The sequence below is a fragment of the Saccostrea cucullata genome, unplaced genomic scaffold (genome assembly GCF_032062105.1).
Source record: "Saccostrea cucullata isolate Sc308-1 unplaced genomic scaffold, CSIRO_AGI_Scuc_v1 ctg12913, whole genome shotgun sequence".
Classification (NCBI taxonomy): Eukaryota; Metazoa; Mollusca; class Bivalvia; order Ostreida; family Ostreidae; genus Saccostrea; species Saccostrea cuccullata.
In genome coordinates this window covers 35774-57291 of record NW_026933630.1, presented here as the reverse complement: position 1 = coordinate 57291, position 21518 = coordinate 35774, and the positions used below count along the sequence as shown (strand labels likewise).

The following is a 21518-nucleotide window of genomic DNA, read 5'->3' as shown; positions in this document are numbered from 1 at the left end:
GACAAGTCTTAAAATGACTATTTCTGATTTTTAGCTATACTGGTCAGAGACCAGAAGAACTTATGCAAAAGTAATGCGTCCAGCGTCCGTCCATCTATCTGTCTAGCTGTCCGTCCGTCTGTAAAACAATTTTTCAAAATGCTACTCCTCCTACAGTTTTGGTCTGTCTTCAATATTACTTGGCACACAAGGAGACTACACGAAGATACATTATTCTGTATATCGGTTTTTGATTCTGATGAATGGTGTTGCCGTGGTTACTAAAAATAGAATTTTCTGTGAAATTCAAAATGCAACTCGTCCTACAGTTTTGGTCTGATTTCAATATAACTTTGCACACAAGTGGACCCCACTAAGATACACAAATTCTGCATATTGGTTTTTGAATTGGATGAACATTACTGCTTTGGTTACTAAAAATAGAAATTCCTGTTAAATACTCTCAAAATGTTACTCCAAATACCGTTTTAGTTTGATTATGATATAATGTGGCATGCAAGTAGACTACACTAAGAACATTAACAGACCTAATCAAGGATCAATTTTCTATTTATTGCTGTTGTACAAGCAATTTGCTTTAAGTTGCTATATGTACAAACCAGTAGAGCTTCAGTCTCGACAGAAACTTCTGGTTTTTTCATTTGTTGTGTATTTATTATCTGCCCTATCATATATTTTGTTTTTAATAGTATATGTACATCAATTTAGAAAAAAGTTCTGATCATTCAGTGCAATTGATATCCAAGTTAACATGCAGCTTGCCATTGTTGTCTAGTATTCATTGATTTTTTTTTCAGAAAGTTTGATAAATGGTATTTCAAAATTTGCAAGTTATGAATGGAAAGAGAGTTACTATTTCAATGTATATGAGAAACACTTATAAATTTATTGAGCTCCAGACATAATGCAGGTCTATTGAACTTGAAAATATGTTAAAAAAAATTTATATTCTTTTCAAACAATGTTTTACATGTTGCCAGATACTGTGATATTGTGCATACAGGAATTCGTAAGATGTCAAATGATTTATATCACTAAGTTTAGGGGTTTAAATCTTTAGTTTTTATTCTGGGGTTTCTTTCTGAGCTAGTTTTTTTTAAAGGGGAGCAGTACCGGTTTGACCTACTTAATTGTTTTTTGTTTTGTTTTGATTGGATATTATTTGTTTATTTTTAGAGATAAGGAAGTTTCTGTATAGAGTACTGGAGTAACGTGATTTTTTAAAACAATTTCAAGACTTACTTGTAAAATAATTGGTTACATATTAATGACTAAAGTACCTAAACTTGGAAACTATCTTGAAAATGAATACATGCAGACCATATCTGATTCAATACGCTTTTGTTTATTGACTTTGAGAAGCTTTTAATGTTCACATAATTCAAGAAGAAGGCAAATGTTTAAATTAAGAGTTTACAAAGTATTGATCTTTTAACTAAAAATGTGACCAACAGATCTAAGAAATCCAGAAAATACTTCATAGTTTAATTAATGAAACATCATAGAATATTTTTGTGTTTACAGAAGAAGGCTGTAGATTTAGATATATCATTGACAGATGAACATCTCTTGATTATGACTACTCTAGAATTAAAAAAAATAATGATATGAGATATATTTATTGATTGAATTTTATTTGTTTTATACATATATCATATTTAGTTTTCAGGAGTTGATAGTTAAAATATTTATATCTGATAAAATACTTAATAAAATCTGATTTATTCCTTTATCAGATACTTAATGTGTTAAATAACTTAGGTTGCCGATGCATTGTTTCTGTGCTTTTCATTGTTTTCATCTTTTTATTATAATTAATAAAATTATTCTTCGTTTAAATTGGTATCTATCTTTCATGATATATCAAAGCATTAAAGCACTGACAACTAACCATTGACATCACAAGCTGATACACAACCATATTAATTTTCTTATTTTATATTCATTCATTCAATATTTTAGAACTTGTGCAGAATTGAAAATTTTTAACTTAGCATCATGTTGAAAATTGTAAAGTTACAAATAATATTTGTTTACTTTTTGGGGTATATGTTTTTAAAAATGATATTGATATCAAGAGACACAAAACTGTTATCAATTTGTGTTAATTAGAATTTGAAAATAAATTATTTTTAAATATTTGTCCTTTTTCTTATTTAAAGTTAATGCAGATTTGGATTAATAATTGAATAGATATGCTTTTATTGAAAGCAGAAATAAAGCTCAAAGATAATGAAGATCAATGTATCTGGAGGAAAATGAGCGAAGGCAACTAATTAAAACTACCAAAATAAAATACTTGTATGGAAAGTTACATGTACAAATATTGAAAACCAATACTTGTCCTCTCCAGAGGGATTGTAGAGGCCCAGGGATAGCAGTTCATTTTTTTTCTTTTGGGGGGGGGGGCAAACATTTTCAGTTAGGGAAAGGGGACACTACCTTGATAAGCAAAAGGAAATGATTGATTGATTGTATACTGTCTTACGTCCCGCTCCAGAATATTTCACTGATATGGAGACGTCACCATTGCCGGTGAAGGGCTGCAAATTTAGGCCTATGCAAAAGGAAATAATCGAACTTCTAAGCTATTGAGGGGCTATGATAAAGCAACTATGTGTTCTATAATGTATATATTTATTGAATACTATATATATATAAGAAAATCATTGAGGGAGATTGGCAATGCACACTTGTTCCTACGGACAGTTACGTTTATCAGCTTTATTCACCAATCAAGGGCCCTCAGGGAACTTGTACAATAGTTACAATATCACTGCAGTTAGATAATGTAAAAAATTTATTGTACATTTGTATATGAAATATTAATTAAATTTGTTATGGAGTTATAGGCCTACATGTCATACATGTACAGTTAAATTAAGGAATGAAAAGAGAAGGCAATGTGTGTAAAGAGAAATCACGGTATCTATAATTTAATTTTAAAGGACAGGCAATAAAATATGTGTTTTTAAAATATCAATGATACACTTAATTTTTTTTAATATTGAAAAAAAAAGAAAATTGTCAGAGTTCCTTTATTTTCAGAAACATAATTTCGGGATAAATAAGTCAAAACTTGTCTTATACATGTAGGCATATTTCCTTTAAATTGTACATGTATATTATTTGAAACTTAACGTGATATTTGGTGTTTATTTTACTTTCCAAATAAAAATCGCAATGTGCATTATAAAAGGGCTTAGCGATTGAAAGGGGGTAACAAGTATTTGAGTTAAAAAGGATATAAATACCGTATTGTCAGCCGTGAGTAACAAAACACTGATTTAAAACGCAGTGACGCTGCATCGATTTTGAAAGGAGGGGCAGCCAGAAAAAAATTGCTTACCTGAAAGAAGTTGAGAAGCAAAATAAAACAAACAAACCAAAAATGCCCCAAAACATCTTTCAGTATCAAATTTTCTCCTAACAATTACTACATTGTACCCTTCATTACTTTACTTTAGCCAAAAGTGGGTGCCTACCAGCCTTTCAATGAATATTTCAATAGTAAAAGTTATGATTGAAAAAAAGAAGGCAGTTCCCCTCCCCCTGTCAACAACCCCCCCCCCCCCCCCCAGTTGCTACTTGCCTGAAACTTTTGTTAAAGATATTTTGAGTTTGAGTCTTTTGATAGAGTTAACCAAAATTTCATTTCATTAGTTTATATCTATGATGATAAATAACAGGCATGGGTATTTAAATCTATATTTATCCCCAATTTATCAGGAAGTAATATTACAGATCTCGTTCAAGTCTCAACTAAAATCTCATCGTGACATTCCAAAATCTGTCAACAAAGACATCTGTAGGTCAATCATAAAGGTTGTAAGTACATGTACAATTAAGGACTTTTACGTATTTTAAAATCAACTTTTATGTGAACTAGTGAATTATGGAATAAAAACCAAGAATTGATTATTGATGTACTAGAATAGCAAATTGAATGCATAATATGATATCACTGTTGACATGTTTTCAAATAATTAATATCTGTTTTCCCCTAATTCTAGAAAAAAATATGGATAAGAACATATGTTTAAAACCAAGAATTGATTATTGATATACTAGAACAGCAAACTGAATGCATAATATGATATCACTGTTGACATGTTTTCAAATAATTAATATCTGTTTTCCCCTAATTCTAGAAAAAAATATGGATAAGAACATATGTATAAAACATACATTCCTGTTTTCTAATATTGTCAGATGGCGTTATCTAAAATTGATATTCCCCGCCGAGCCCAGCACTTTTTAGAATGTGGAATTGAAGACTGTGAAAGAAACTGTGAGTTCTATTGCAACCCTTGTCATCAAAGATTTTGTAAACATTGCAGTGAGGAACATCTGAAAAGTCCAGAAAACAAGAACCATGAGGTGGTCCTTTACCAGCAACGCAAACGACAACTTCCTGTGGAGAAATGCAAGATCCACCCCACTAAAGATGTGGACATGCTCTGTGAAGATTGCCAGGTTCCAGTATGTTCCAAATGTGCTACAAGGGGAGACCACCAGAAACATAAATTTGTTGATCTTGAAGAAGTCTATGCAGAAAAATTTGCACTCTTCCAACAGGAAATCTCCAAAATTCACGAGTATTTTCTCCCCACATCACAAGATTTACAGAAAGAAATTAAAAAAGATTCCTCAGAAATCAAACACATTATGGACAACATAAGAACATGCATGATGACTGAAGGTGAGTCCCTGAAAAGTCTGGTGGACACAGTCATATCTGAGAACATGAAGCAGTTAGACCAGATAGAGCATTCACTGTTAGAAGATCTAAACACCCAAGACAAGACCATGGATGATTACATCACTTATCTTAATAACCTTGTCAAAGAGCTCCACAGATGCCTGTCCTCTACAGAAACCCAGAAATTAATGTCTGAGAAGAAACCAAAGATCCGATCCATACCAGAGACAACAAAACCAGTCACACCAGGATTTACTGTGGGTCAATACAATAAAAGTGATGTCACCAAATTACTTGGTAAAATACAGGTCCCCAACACTAAAGCAGAGAAGAGAGAAATAAGGCCATTTGAAAGTGTCTACAATACAGAAATGAAACCCACACATAAACAGATGAAAGAAGATAGAAAGAAATCTGACAAGAAACAAACAATGTCTCTATCTGCCTCTGTCACCAAGGTCAGGGAGTTCACTGTACCAGGTGTTAATGATGTATACCATGTATCACTAGATCAATCAGACAGACTCTGGATCAGTGATGAGGAGGGTAATCTTGTCCAAACAGATCTACAGGGGAATGTGATACAGAAGATTAAAACTAGGGGTGAATCTGAAGGTTACCACACAGTCACACAGGACAGGGGTCTGATCTTTACAGACAGAAACAAGAAAGTCATCAATAGGATAACACAGGATAATAAAATCACTGAATTCATTAAAACTGGAGACTGGAAACCACTCAGCATATACTCCTCCCACATCAACGGGGACTTACTGGTGGGAATGAAAACATATACAGAGGATAAAGTTCAAGTCACCAGGTACAACAAGTCAGGAAAAAAACTGCAGAACATACAGAGGGATAACAAAGGACAGGGCCTGTATAGTATACCACTTTACATCACTGAAAACATCAATGGAGATATCTGCACATCAGACTTTTATAAAGGAGTAGTGGCGGTGAATAAATCAGGACAACACAGGTTCTCCTACACAGGTCAGGGGTCAGGGTTCCGTCCCTTTGGAATCTGTACTGATGTCCTCGGTCACATCCTGGTGTGTGATGATTACCTTGACACTGTTCACCTCCTTGATCAGGACGGTCAGTTTTTGTCTTTATTACTCACACGAAAACAAGGGGTAAACTGTCCCCGTAGTGTGTGTGTGGATGATGAGAACAATCTCTATGTGGGACAAGGTCACACAAACACACTGACAGTGTACAAGTATATAAACTGATTATTATTCTGCCATTTTGTCACAAAATCAGTTAATTGAATTAAACTTTTTAAAAACAAGAATATTGATTGTGATTATATATAGTCATCATTTTTGTATCTATTTCATTGTTCTAATTTTAAATAAAATGATGATGTTTATATTATATATTCATTCTGTAAAATAATAATCAATAGAAACATTAAATTAACTGTTATATATATATATATATATATATATATATATATATATATATATATATATATATATATATATATATATATATATATATATATATATATATATATATATATATATATATATATATATATATATATATAAGTAAATCATTGAGGGAGATTGCCAATGTACACTTGTTCCTACGGACAGTTACGTTTATCAGCTTTATTCACCAATCAAGGGCCCTCAGGGAACTTGTACAATAATTACAATATCACTACAGTTAGATAATGTAAAAAAATATTGTACATTTGTATATGAAATATTAATTAAATTTGTTATGGAGTTATACAAGTCATGCATGTACAGTTAAATTAAGGAATGAAAAGAGAAGGCAATGTGTGTAAAGAGAAGTAGTTTGAAATGATATGAAATCACGGTATCTATAATTTAATTTTAAAGGACAGGCAATGATATATGTGTTTTTAAAATATCAATGAAACACTTAAATTTTTTTTAATATTGAAAAAAAGAAAATTGTTAGAGTTCCTTTATTTTCAGAAACATAATTTCGGGATGAATAAGTCAAAACTTGTCTAATACATGTATGCATATTTCCTTTAAATTGTACATGTACATGTATATTATTTGAAATTTAACGTGATATTTGGTGTATATAAATACCGTATTGTCAGCCTTGAGTAACAAAACACTGATTTAAAACGCAGTGACGCAGCATCGATTTTGAAAGGAGGGGCAGCCAGAAAAAAATTTACTTACCTGAAATAAGTAGAGAAGCAAAATAAAACAAACAAACAAAAAATGCCCAAACTCCAAAATCCTAATTCGGGAGGGGGGGGCAAACATCTTTCAGTATCAAATTTTCTCCAAACAATTACTACATTGTACCTTTCATTACTTTAAAATAGCCAAAAGTGGGCGCCTACCAGCCTTTCAATGAACATTTCAATAGTTCCCCTCCCCCTGTCAACAACAACCCCCCCCCCCCCCGTTGCTACTTGCCTGAAACTTTTATTAAAAATATTTTGAGTTTGAGTCTTTTTATAGAGTTTACCAAAAATTTCATTTCATTAGTTTATATCTATGATGATAAATAACAGGTATGGGTATTTAAATCTATATTTATCTCCATATATCCAGGAAGTAATATTACAGATCTCGTTCAAGTCTCAACTAAAATCTCATCGTGACATTCCAAAATCTGTCAACAAAGTCATCTCTAGGTCAATCATAAAGACTGTAAGTACATGTACAATTAAGGACATTTACGTATTTTGAAATCAACTTTTATGTGAATTATGGAATAAAAACCAAGAATTGATAATTGATATTGTTATAGAATAGCAAATTGAGAATGCATAATATGATATCACTGTTGACATGTTTTCAAACAATTAATATCTGTTTTCCCCTAATTCTAGAAGAAAAATATGGATAAGAACATATGTTTAAAACCAAGAATTGATTATTGATATACTAGAACAGCAAACTGAATGCATAATATGATATCACTGTTGACATGTTTTCAAATAATTAATATCTGTTTTCCCCTAATTCTAGAAAAAAATATGGATAAGAAAATATGTATAAAACATACATTCCTGTTTTCTTATTTTTTCAGATGGCGTTATCTAAAATTGATATTCCCCGCCGAGCCCAGCACTTTTTAGAATGTGGCAATGAAGACTGTGAAAGAAACTGTGAGTTCTATTGCAACCCTTGTCATCAAAGACTGTGCGAACCATGCAGCAAGGAACATCTGAAAAGTCCTGAAAACAAGAACCATGAGGTGGTCCTTTACCAGCAACGCAAACGACAACTTCCTGTGAAGAAATGCAAGATCCACCCCACAAAAGATGTGGACATGCTCTGTGAAGAATGTCAGGTTCCGTTATGTTCTAAATGTGCTACAAGGGGAGACCATCAGAAACATACATTTGTTGATCTTGAAGCAGTCTACGCAGAAAAATTTGCACTCATCCAACAGGGAATCTCCAAAATTCACGAGTATTTTCTCCCCACATCACAAGATTTACAGAAGGAAATTAAAAAAGATTCCTCACAAATCAAACAAATTATGGACACCATTAGAACATCCATGAAGACTGAAGGTGAGTCCCTGAAAAGTCTGGTGGACACAGTCATATCTGAGAACATGAAGCAGTTAGACCAGATAGAGCATTCACTGTTAGAAGATCTAAACGTCCAAGACAAAACCATGGAGGATTACATCACTTATCTTAATGACCTTGTCAAAGGGCTCCACAGATGCATGTCCTCTACAGAAGCCCAGAAATTAATATCTGAGAAGAAACCAAAGATCCGATCCATACCAGAGACAACAAAACCTGTCACACCAGGATTTAATGCTGGTCAATACAACAAAAGTGATGTCACCAAATTACTTGGTAAAATACATGTCCCCAACACTAAAGCAGAGAAGAGAGAAATAAGGCCCATTGAAAGTGTCTACAATACAGCAATGAAACCTACACATAAACAGATGAAAGAAGACAGAAAGAAATCTGACAAGAAACAAACAATGTCTCTATCTGCCTCTGTCACCAAGGTCAGGGAGTTCAAGGTACCGGGTGTTAATAATGAAGTATACCATGTATCACTAGATCAGTCAGACATACTCTGGATCAGTGACTGTAAGGGTAATCTTGTCCAAATAGATCTACAGGGGAATGTGATACAGAAGATAGAAACCAGTGGTGGATTTGGTTACCACACAGTCATCCAGGACAGGGATCTGATCTTTACAGACAGATACAAGAAAGTCATCAATAGGATAACACAGGATAATAAAATCACTGAATTCATTAAAACTGAAGACTGGAGTCCACTCAGCATACACTCCTCCCACATCAACGGGGACTTACTGGTGGGGATGATTGGTAAAGTCACCAGGTACAACAAGACAGGAAAAGAACTACAGAACATACAGAGGGATGGCGAAGGACAGAAACTGTATAATGCACCACTCTATATCACAGAAAACATCAATGGAGATATCTGTGCATCAGACATTAATAAAAAGGCAGTAGTGGTGGTGAATAAATCAGGACAACACAGGTTCTCCTACAAAGGTCAGGAGTCAGAGTTACGTCCCTATGGACTCTGTACTGATGTCCTCGGTCACATCCTGGTGTGTGATCAGTACAGTAACACTGTTCACCTCCTTGATCAGGACGGTCAGTTCTTGTCTCTATTACTCACACGACAACAAGGGGTACAGTGTCCCTATAGTGTGTGTGTGGATGATGAGAACAATCTCTATGTTGGACAATATCTCACCAACACACTGACAGTGTACAAGTATCTACAGTGATTATTATTCTGTCACAAAATCAGTTACATGTACTTGCATGAATGAAACTTTTTAAAAACAAAAATATTTATGGTTGTTCAATTATAAGAACTTATTATTTGTATGATTACTTTATGTAAAGATAGAACTTTTCCGCAAATTACAAAATCTAAGTTAGTTGCGTAATAAAGATATCACAATGTAATTTGGATTCTCGGAATTTTCTCGGAAGAAAACACAAAAGATTTAAATAACATATTATAGAGAAGATAAAATTGTATTATTAGGTGAGACGAGGTGTTCTCCGTGTTCAGAATTGTATGAAAATCTTTAATTTAAATGTATTATCTATATTTCTTTAATTAATTTTGTATTTTTCAAAAATATAATTTTTTGATCAGTTACGCCATATATAGCTTTAAATATAGATTCACATGTTTGTAGTAATCTATTGTGTATCTGAAAGTAAATATTGCAGTTAAATGTTCTCTATCTCTAAGGATCAAGATCATTGTTAAGGTATCTTCTTACCATGTAGAGAACTGTAAAATCTTACTCATCTGCAGTGGAAAAAAGTTTCTACAGATGTTGTTTATATAGAAGAGAAAAGTGTGTAGACATTGATTTGATTTGAATATCAAAGGTCAACTGTATCAGTTTATACATATGTAGTAGAAAAAGAGAGATACACACAGAATATATGGCTGATCCAGGAATTGAACATGGGACCCCTGCATTATTTAATCAGGTGCTCTATCACTAAGCTTCCCAAGATCCATATAGCCTGAATGGCTACATTCCTCCCTCCTTAAGCAGTCTTTGACTGTGAAGACACAAGTTCATGGGTCTTGTCAGAATTACTTATCATCAAACCCAGGACCCTTGCATTATTAGTCGGTTGCTCTAACCACTGAGTTACCCAGATTGACACCATCAATCCATATAGACCATCTGCTTGAGTTGCAAAGAGCCAATATTAAAATAGTAATTACAGGGTCAAAAGGCCAAAGACATACAACTACACCTTAATATCAAGGGTGAATGGTAATTGCAACAAGGCCAGCTAGTGTAGGAATATTCAATATTGACTCAAAGGTTAGATGGTCTAAGGACACCTGTGTTTCTCACCATATAACCTATGAATTACAAATAGAAATGAGAAGTGATTCAACAAACACTGTGCCGAATTTTTCACATTTTTTTGAGTCAAGTTTTAAGACAATGGCAAAAACATTACAACAACAATCAAGCTTCAATCAAACTCAGCAGCATACAATATTTTGACTCATATGCATGAAAATCTTTAGAATAGAAATAAATTATATATATATTTCAATATAAACTCAATATCAACAAAAGTATAAACAAATACTTAAAGCATCACTGTCACAGAGAAACAAACCATAATAATTTAAATCTACTCTGTACACAACAAATGTAATCAAAGATTTAATGTGATGAGGACGGAATAATACTTGCCTTCAGCAAAAAAATACCTCTTTGCATTTTTGTCTATGTAATGCATTATGTCATACAGTGAAACTTCAATAAATCACAAGGTCAGGAAAAAAATATCAGATCTTATTCAAGAAATCACTCCTAAAAGTCATTATTTTGGATTTTTTAATACAACACAAGAAAATGTCTTTGGCAGTTTCTTAAATTAATAAGGCCATATTGTGGCTGTGAGCCCACGTAGTGCCCATCTCATGGGCGGGATACCCTCCTTTTTGATGTCGATTTCCATGATGGGGTCCCGTGGGGCTATTCTGGAGGGATAGAGGGGGCACTGGAAGGAGGGTTCCTGTAGGGCGGGTTTCTCGTTAATGGGGTAGCACTGTAGATGGAGGACAGGAAGGGGGGCATAACCCTGTCTGGAGGCCTGGTCCTGGAATTCATTGGTCGTCTTCTCAATGGAACATCCCCAGAGGTGGATTACATGGATGTACACGCCCTCAGGTAGAGGCTGAAGTAACTAAAGAAGGAAACGAAAATTTATCCATGAATGATACAATTAATATCAAATTCTGTTTCAGTCTATTGTTAGCTTTGGTAGCAAAAGGCAAGATTTGTACAATAAAAGGATTAGAGAGAAGGTATTGTTCTCACATGTCCAAAGTCTCTGAATGTTGTGTCTGTCTGGAAGGTGAATTGTTCAAAATTGCCGGACCTATCTCCACAGTAACTCTTGATGGCTTCCTGTTTCAGCAAGGCAAGAAGTCCTCTAGGATTGAAGAATGCTCCTAACCAAGAGGCTGGCACGGCCTTCCTTCCCTGTAACATGCAAAAAAAAAATTATAACGATTTGCAAGAAAAAAATCTTTTTATATCATAAATTTTTTAAGAAGAACGAAAGTAGGTTTGAAAGTTATTTTTTCTAATTCCGAAAAAAATGAATTCCAAAAAGGATATCCACTCCCCATGGATCCCCCACATTTTTTATTGATACAATACACACCATGCTGAGGATCTTCTCAAAGTGTTTCCAGCGGTCCTCTAGATCCCGGAGCCACTGAGCGGCGTTTTAGGTGTAGGGTGGTGCGGTTGTACCAGTCATCTTACACCAGATCCTGGGGATCCTTAAGTGGTAGAGGTCATCGGCCGCAGACAGGTAGTGGTCACTCAGCTGGTCACCCATCACATTGTTCTCACAGGCGTTCCTTATAACTGTAATGAAGGAAATGTATTGGTACCAAGATCAGCAAAAAGAAGTTGACGCCAGAATACAATACCTAGGACAGAGTTTCAGTAAAGTTAAGAAAATGACCTATTGAAATCTTAATCGAATATACGCTTCAACAATTTATACATGTGTAAATTTTTCAGATTATTCGGACAAGGAATTTATTTGGTAAATACAAAATAAGTGAAGACTTACAGTGAGTGTATTTCGGACTTCTGTTAACAGTACTAGTTGGTGAAGAATCTCATACTCTTTCATTATGAAGCCATTAAAGAGTAGTCTCCAGATAGTTTACGGATTTTCTCCACAACAACTTCACGGAATGACTAAAATCATCAAAGTTGGGATTTAATTACAAAATAATATAGTTCTACTTTCTAAAGTTATTAATCTGATAATTTACAAACAAATTTCAACTTATCCATGCCATTGACTCTGACATTGTATTGACAATACAACTGAATTTCACATTACTGACATCTGTTATACATTAAAGTTTTAAATGTAACAATTGTACTTACTGAGTATTTTTCCTATAGATGGTTTGACTTCCTCAATAAGTTTTAAGTAGTTTTGATAATTCTAAATATGCAGGTCACGCCAGTATGGAATGATGTCAACAAAATCAAATATTTAACAAAATTCAACGTTCAAGGAGAAATCATATGACTGTCATATCTGCCGGCGTTGCACCAGCCCAGATAGCATGACTACGTTGGGATAATGTTGGCCCAATGTAACACACTTTGTTGGGCCGACGTTGGCAGCCAACGTTGGCGCAATGTCTAGGTGCACTGTGGCCCTTTGTTGGCCCAACATGTTGGGGCGATGTTGGGCCAACGTTCTAATGTATTTTTGTAATCGTAGGGCCAACATTAGACCAACATTGTACATGGCATGTTATAGAAGGGCCAATGTTGGGCCAATACCAGTAATGTCACGTTAATATATTATCGCAATACCAACATTATGCCAACATACTTTATAGCATTTAAGTGAAGGGCCAACGTTGGGCCAACAATAAATAGCTGCGTAAGTATAGAGGCCTACATTTAGCCAACAATAAACATCTTACGGAGAAAGTGTAGGGCCAACATTGGGCCAACAATAAATGGCTAGGAAAGTGTAGGGCCTACAATGGTCCAACACGGTGGAAAAATTAAATTGATGACACAATGCATGACTAACATTTGATTTATAAAGAATAAAAAAATGCCATTTGCGGACAATCAGGGTAAAATACATGTATATTCATGTCATCCACAACATGGTTCGCATTATTCTAGTAAACTCCATTTTATGTGAATTTCGGATTGACATTCAAAATATTCTTTCTTGAATAATATGATTTTTTCAGGAATATTCTGATAAGAAAATAAAAAAAAATCCATGTATTGGCTATTGAATTTAATAGTTGATGATTTTATATTTTTAAATATGTCAAGCAATCCTTCATATTATTAATTTAAACAAAGTTTTCATTCTTTTTCTTTTATTTACTCAGTGTCATTTGCACTTTCTCCTCCTTTTTCATTCTCTTTCCTTTTCTCTTCATCTATCCTCTTCCTCTTTTCCCTTTTTCCATCCCCTTCCCGGTAACTGGCAGAGTGAAACCAATCTTTAACAATGGCGCAAATTTCGCTGCCTGTCGCTGCCGCTGTTAGCCTGTTTTTCGGACAGTCCTTCGAAGTAACAAATTTGTGGACATATTGATGACATACTTAATTTTATAGGCTTTAAGTTCTTAAATTTGTGGCCTACTGTTCATTTTGATCAGTTTATTTATACACCTACAACTGAGAGATGAAAAACAATATTTCCAGCTTTTTAAATGGGACAAAATTACAATTTATACGTTTAAATTTACTAATTAAAAATTTAAAACACTAAATAATTAAATAATGGGGGATTTTTTCACCCCTTCAGAATAAAGTAAATAAAATAATTCTTACTGGTTACTATATATCCTTGATTCCAATTGATCCGAAAGGCAGGGTCATTGGCAAAAAGGTAGGATACGAGTATTCTCACAGTGGACTTTACATTTTCTCCTCCAGTTGTGCATAAATTCTTTACCTAAAAGTAAATGCTAACACATTAATTGTGTATACATATAACTTAAAAGTTTTAAGACAAAACTTTCACCTTGAAATATTTGATCACCCTAATTATAATGAACCAGATCTTTTGTGTTTAAACTTAAACATTAATGTGCATATGTGTACGATGTCTGTACAAAAAGGCAGATTGCAAACACTGGACTGGAAAGTTTGACGAAATCAAAGCAAATTATAGAATATACTTACATATATTGTTAAGCGAAGCAGTATATCCAAATTCCTTTGTTCTCACAGTTCTCACAAATGCAATACGTGTGCACCAAGCTGCTCATATGCCAAATTGTGAAATGGTTACACGTGCTGGAACCATCCTAATATATCAGATTTCGCAGTCACCGAGGAAACTGGTCAGTCTCCTGCTGTGAGATGGAACCATCCTAATATATCAGATTTCGCAGTCACCGAGGAAACTGGTCAGTCTCCTGCTGTGAAAAGCAACGATGATGTCGACCTAATTATTTAAGCAGTGAATTTTGCTCTAATCTCAGAATATGCCCCCCCTAAAACCAGCACTTTAGCGCAGTTATGTAATAGATGTTCCTAAGATTTTATACAAGTCTGTAAATTGTTGATTGAACATTAACTAGTAAAAAACGAACACAAACTAAAAACAAACACAAAAATGAAAACAAAATAAAAAAAACAAAAAGAGAGAAAGAAAATTTTAAAAAAAATCATGTACTTGATAATTGCTCCCAACTGCAGTTTTAGCTAGGGTAAATATAAATTCAATAACGCTTAAAATCCTAGCTATAGATCATAGACCCCCTCCCTGGCTGGATCAGACTACCGGCTGGGCTAACACTTAATATTTTCTACATTCTTTTATTTCATATTAACGTTGGGCCAACGTTGGTAAATAGTATTATTCCAATGTCAGAATAGAAACTGTAGTAAAGCGCTAAATGCATAGTAGGGCTAATAATGGGCCAACGTTATATTTTAACTATTTTTTAAACACCATCATTTAGATATATTACATATACGTTGCGCCAACATTGGTACAGTGTGGTGAGCCCAACATGCAGAAAACTTAATTATAGCATATTCTGCACATGAAGGGTCGTCGTTGGACAATGGTTGTATACCCAATGATCTTGGTCACTATGGATAAGGGGACATTTAAAATGTTGGGCCAACGTTGGTTCAATGCAGTTATTCCCAACGTTAAAAAATACAGGAAAGCTCAGATTTATTATATAGCGCCATTGTTGGGCCAACATTGTCTTCCCAACTTACATTTGATCAAAATAGAAAAGCACCCTATTGGCAATGGCCCAACGTTGGGCCAACGTTAAATGCCCAACGCCAACCACCAGCCAACAATACAACCATTTACCAACGTTGGCCCAACATAGTCATGCTATCTGGGAGGACAAGGACTAATAAGTGTGGTATTCTGTTTCTCATCAGTTTGTTTATTAACATTAGCCCATGTGAATGCATCTATCTCCATCTAGTAAACAAACTACAGATAACTTTTACGTGTTCGACTTAGTCAAACTACTAAATCCAGAAATATTTGGATAAAAGTTTCTGTAGGCCATGAACATATATTGTAAGTATTAAAGAATACCATGTACATTATTTATCTAAAGCTTATTACTTTATATAATACAACACATATATAACAATGAAATTATGCCATATTATGTGTATCTTTCGTAAAACTCTTTATACCGGTATTTATGGAAACTTTTTACTTACTGTGAGAGATCATTTGTGGGATTTTAAGATCCAATTGTATAATTATTTTTCTTTATGGAATAAAACTTTATTAAATCAAACGATACAATTATATTTCCAGTACTTACTTAAACCGATGTCAAAGATGTACTAGTAAACTAGTTGATGTTTGACTATTAATCAATATTCTTCTTAAAACTAAAAAAAGCTTTTGGTATTACTTCAATAAAGTTATTCACTGCGAAAATGAGATATCCTTATTACTATATAGGAACATCATGATTTTCAGATGTCATTATCTAAAACAGCTTGCACTGTCCAGCTCTTTTTAGAGTGTGGCACTGAAGAATGTGATAGAAAATGTGAGTTTTATTGCAACCCTTGTCATCAAAAATTGTGCACACAATGCAGAGATGAACATATGAAAAGTCCAGAAAACAAGAACCATGAGGTGGTCCTCTACCAGCAACAGATGACAGAAGACAGAGAGAAACAGACACAGCCTCTATCTGTCACCAAAGTCAGGGACTTCAATGTACCAGATCTCCTTGGCATAATACATATAACATCATATCAATCAGACAGACTCTGGATCAGTGACAAATATGGCAATCTTGTCCAAACAGATCTACAGGGAAATGTGATACAGAAGATAAAAACCAGTGGTGGAGAAGAAGGTCACCACACCGTGACACAAGACGGGAATCTGATCTTTACAGACATAGTCAATAAAGTCATCAATAGGATAACACAGGATAACAATATCACTGAGTTCATTAAAACTGGAGTCTGGGTCCCACTCAGCATACACTCCTCCCACATCAACGAAGACTTACTGGTGGGAATGACTGGTTATAGAGAGGCTAGAGTCACCAGGTACAACAAGACAGGAAAAGAACTACAGAACATACAAAAAGATAACAGGGGGCGAAAACTATATAGTAAACCACACTACATCACAGAAAACATCAATGGAGATATCTGTACATCAGACTATACTAAGGGAGTAGTGGTGGTAAATAAATCAGGACAACACAGGTTCTCCTACAAAGGTCAGAAATCAAAGTTCCGTCCCTATGGAATTTGTACTGATGTCTTCGATCACATCCTGGTGTGTGATTATCACACTAACTCTGTTCACCTCCTTGATCAGGACGGTCAGTTCTTGTCTCTATTACTCACACACGAACAAGGGATATACGGTCCCTATAGTGTTTGTGCAAATGAAGAGAAAAATCTTTATGTGGGACAACTACAGGGCACACTGACCGTGTTTAAGTTTCTCCAGTGAGAAAAAAAAACAATTATACACTCTTTGAGTTCACATGAGAATATTCTTAATATAACTATATTTCAATCTTTAAAGATTAGACATTTTAAATCCTGCGTATGAATAATACTAGAGATACATTCTGAATATCACACTGTATAAAGTTTTAAAATTATCTATTTATCAAATGTGAATTCTTCAGCATACTGAATACCTACTTGTACGTGACATGGTGAAGGCAACAAACAGAGATCGATAACATATTGACAAACAATACAAATCTATGAATAGGGCAAAAAAACTCAGAACCTTAGAAGTTCCAGAGCTAGGATTAGATGTAACGTGCCAAAGAGGAGAAAACATTTAATGTTGACTAGACGCTGTAACAGGAAACCCTATGCATTATTCAGGCAAATGTTAACATTACAGTAGGGGTTGATGTTAAAGGGATGAAAGTCTTTTAAAGCGGAAATTATTTAAAGATATGTATGCCGTGTTAAACATTATTTTCGCACAGCTGAAGCCAAACAAAAATTTCTGAAGTATGAAAAGCTATAAAAAATGAAGCATTCTTGCAAATTCGACGAAATATTATTCAGTATTTACAAAAACACTGGTCGGGAAAAGAACACGGTGTTCTCATGCATATTTATAAAGGACTGACGTTTATGCTGGATCTGCGCATGTGCGCGGGAAAAGCATCGCAAGAATCATCAGGTCTAGAAACCATGTTTTGTGACGTCTGTTCGGTGAGGAACCAACATGACTTACAAATCGAGCAATCAGCTCAATGAGTTGCATTTAATGCATTTATGGTTACTACATAAAATACTACATGTGTTATACATGCATACACGTTATACGTGCTGCACTCAAGTAACTATAATTCCTTGGTACAAAAAGCTGTGCTCAAGTATTGACAATGTTTACAACGTGTACAACTTCGAAACATACAGTATGGTACCTTGCAATTATAGCAAAAGCCTTTTACACTATGTATTATAGAATACATGACAGAAATAGAAGATAAAAAATACCAATTAAGTATAAAAATCAAGGCAGTTTCTCTGAATGCCTGGATACCTATCGTTTTTCAAACCTAAAATATATATTTGATCAATTTGCAATCAGAAAATGTTTTGCTGATATTCAAATTCTCTTTTCCTGCAGAAATATTAAAGATATGACATATATTATGATTAACTATAATCTTTAACTTAAAAGAAATACTGTGGATAAATTTACATAACATTGTGGATTCAGAGATACTTTTATGAGTAGTTTTGATTTTTTAACTGCTAATGTTACAAACCTAATAATCTGACTACCTTAAATTAACATATAAAAAATTTGCTAGTTTGTAAATTCAAATATTTTCATTCATTTTTTTATTCTGAAAAATTTATTTAACAGAGTTGATGAATGTATACAAGTCTACTGGGTTTTGTTGGGTTAAGATGTTGATGTATATAATTTGGGAGCAATATTTATAATATAATGTTATAGTGTATATATACTGTACATCTAAACCTGTTCTCTTGGTTAATTTCCAAACATGCACATTGTCATATAGTTGTATTTGTTATGTAATGTGCATTGTTTCTAGTACCATATTTATGAGAATAAAGTATTGTCATGGCATAACATGGTACAATTTTGAAGTAGTGTGATGATGTTGTAATAAAACTAGATTATACTTTACATGTAAGGATAAAAGCAAATCCATGTTGTCTAATTTTAAGTTGGAGGTGGGGGTTGAAAGATTTAGGATATGATAATTGCGCATTAAATTTCGAAAATATGGTTAAATATGAACTATACTCACCGCCAATGGAAACGCAACACCCTAATTTTAGGATTAAAATTATATACAGGTTATAACTATGTACCAAAAAAGTTAGGACATCTTTTACTTTGCCAAATCAGTTATTTAACGGTTGAATGAATTTCTTTCCATTACTGGAAGTTGTTATTTAGCCCTCTTAACAGAATTCAAAATTTTCCATTTTTAATAAAATTTTAACAATATTTTGGGTTTCCAAGGTTTTGAAACTGTTAATCATAAGTATTGCACTAAAAGGCTGGGAAAAAATCCTTCTTTCTTTACCTAATGAGATGCTTATATTTCCTCAAAATGACTGATTTTCATTGCTTATACTAGAAATTCTCAAAATAAATAAAAAAAGAGCTGCATATGCAAATATACACTATATAACGGTCCATCAGGTTCATGTGTTTCAATAGCATAAATGGCAGTTTCTTGACCGAAAGTCAAAAAGTTGCTACACTACGCCAGGTTAGAGAAAATTCGACCGCAATATCTGAAAAACATGTATTTAAAATTGCCCAAGAATATTAATTTCGCTTAGATTAAAACATTAATAAACTTAATGCATGGTTGAAATCGGGCTGCATTTGTTGTATATGGCGGACTAGTACGTTTTCATTAAATGGTCGGAAGGGGGGATGTTTTAAGATTTAACGGGTATTTGTTTCTTTCTAAGATCTAAAAATAACATTTAATGTTTAAATGGAGCATTATTTTTTTGTAAATTTACTTTTTACCCAAATATATTCATTTTTTATGTTATCATTAAACTTTTGAAGGTAACATAAAACTCATAAATCATCCCCCCTTCTTGCTATCAGTCATTTTGAGGAAATATAGGCAGAACGCCCGGTAAAGAAAGAAGGATTTTTTCCCGGCCTTTTAGTACAATACTTATGATTAACAGTTTCAAAACCTTGGAAACCCAAAATATTGTTAAAATTTTATTAAAAATGGAAAATTTTGAATTCTGTTAAGAGGGCTAAAAGGCAACTTCCGGTAATGGAAAGAAATTCATTCTACCGTTAAATAACTGATTTGGCAAAGTAAAAGATGTCCTAACTTTTTTGGTACATAGTTATAACCTGTATATAATTTTCAATCCTAAAATTAGGTTGTTGCGTTTCCATTGGCGGTGAGTATATATTCCTTTCAGTCTGTTGTTATCGGTATTAGATATCAAAGTTGACATATCTGATGTTGTGACATGGCTCAGTCGTATCCACACATAAATTGAAAAAAAAAACTTGAATCTTATAGAGATTATACTTGTCTTTAATAATATTGACTTTTGTAGCTACTTAAGTTGGAATTTTTTTCAGGATCAGAATTAACGATTTTGTTGTTGTGGTTAGTGTTGTAGACTTGTGTGAAAATTTTACTTAAAACCTTGCTAGACAGGTTGTAGATGACAAGAAGCCAAAATCTACTCACTTGAGGATCAAAGTTTGAGATCATTGTCAGAATATGTTCCTACTCATGTCCTCAAAAAGATATATAGCATATATTATGTATACTTAAAAATTTGACTCAGTCTATAGCAACTTTAATTAAAGTGCTATAGATTTTGCATATTTAGAAGAAAAATTGAAAAGAGCCCATGCATTTGATGTTCAAATATCAGAAATGAGCAGTATCAATTCAAACATGCAGAATTTGCAAGGTGGCCAGTGTTATAAAAATACATAAGAATAGTTATAACAGTGTCAAAAGGTCAAGGACAATCAGATGGTCAAAAGTGAATGGTACATATATCACTGGATTGCTAGCAGGGCAGAATTGGAATATTGAATCCAAGGCAAAAGGTCAAAGATATATAAAATACATGGTAACTGTCTTGAAATATAAGCGATATTTGGGCGAGGGTTAGAAAACGTGATAGAGGGCAAGGCTTGCTGAGCCCTCTTCCGTTTTCGACCCGAGCCCAAATAATGCTTACATTTCAAGACAGTTTTCATGTATTTTGTTTATCCTGCAACATATTCTTTACATTTGAACGTCCAAAACTAGCTATTTTCGACAGATTTAGGCACGTCTTTGCCGTTGAAACTATGACTCAATGGCATAAACATTGCAATATACATGACGTCACAATGCTTTTAGAACGTCAGAATACATGCACGAGGCTTTATTAGGACAGTGACCGGATAAAGCTTTGGTTTATTAGGTTACCTTTATTGGGTCAATGCAAGGGGTAGTTGCAGGATAAACATCAGTATATCACTATAGAAGCCATTATTTACGAAATGAATATTTGTGTGAATAATTCACATTTCAGAGTTGCATGCTCTCTAACGGCAAGTGCTGGTGTCTCCATATGAGTAAAACATTCTCAAGAAGGACGTTAAAAATGTACAATCAAATAATCATGTAAACACAATGACAAAAAAAGATTACAACATTCAAGTTTTAATCAAACTCAGCAGTATACAATATTGACACATATGCATGAAAAGTCTTTAAAATAGAAATAAATATATATATATTTTAAAATAAAA

At 33.7% G+C, this 21518-nt stretch overlaps 1 protein-coding gene and 2 pseudogenes across 1 annotated transcript; 2 read left to right on the top strand and 1 right to left on the bottom strand.

Moving 5' to 3' along the window:
- The first annotated feature begins 3762 nt into the window (after window positions 1-3762).
- Window positions 3763-9478, top strand: LOC134238770 (uncharacterized; annotated as a pseudogene).
- Window positions 9479-10965: 1487 nt separating this feature from the next.
- On the bottom strand, window positions 10966-12113 carry LOC134238769 (dynein axonemal heavy chain 8-like; annotated as a pseudogene).
- Window positions 12114-15697: 3584 nt separating this feature from the next.
- On the top strand, window positions 15698-17213 carry LOC134238767 (uncharacterized). The gene is made up of 2 exons (XM_062720891.1): window positions 15698-15794; window positions 16212-17213. Exon 2 carries the CDS (start codon window positions 16212-16214, stop codon window positions 17211-17213), a length of 1002 nt encoding a protein of 333 aa, XP_062576875.1. The 5' UTR covers window positions 15698-15794.
- The last annotated feature ends 4305 nt before the right edge of the window (window positions 17214-21518 follow it).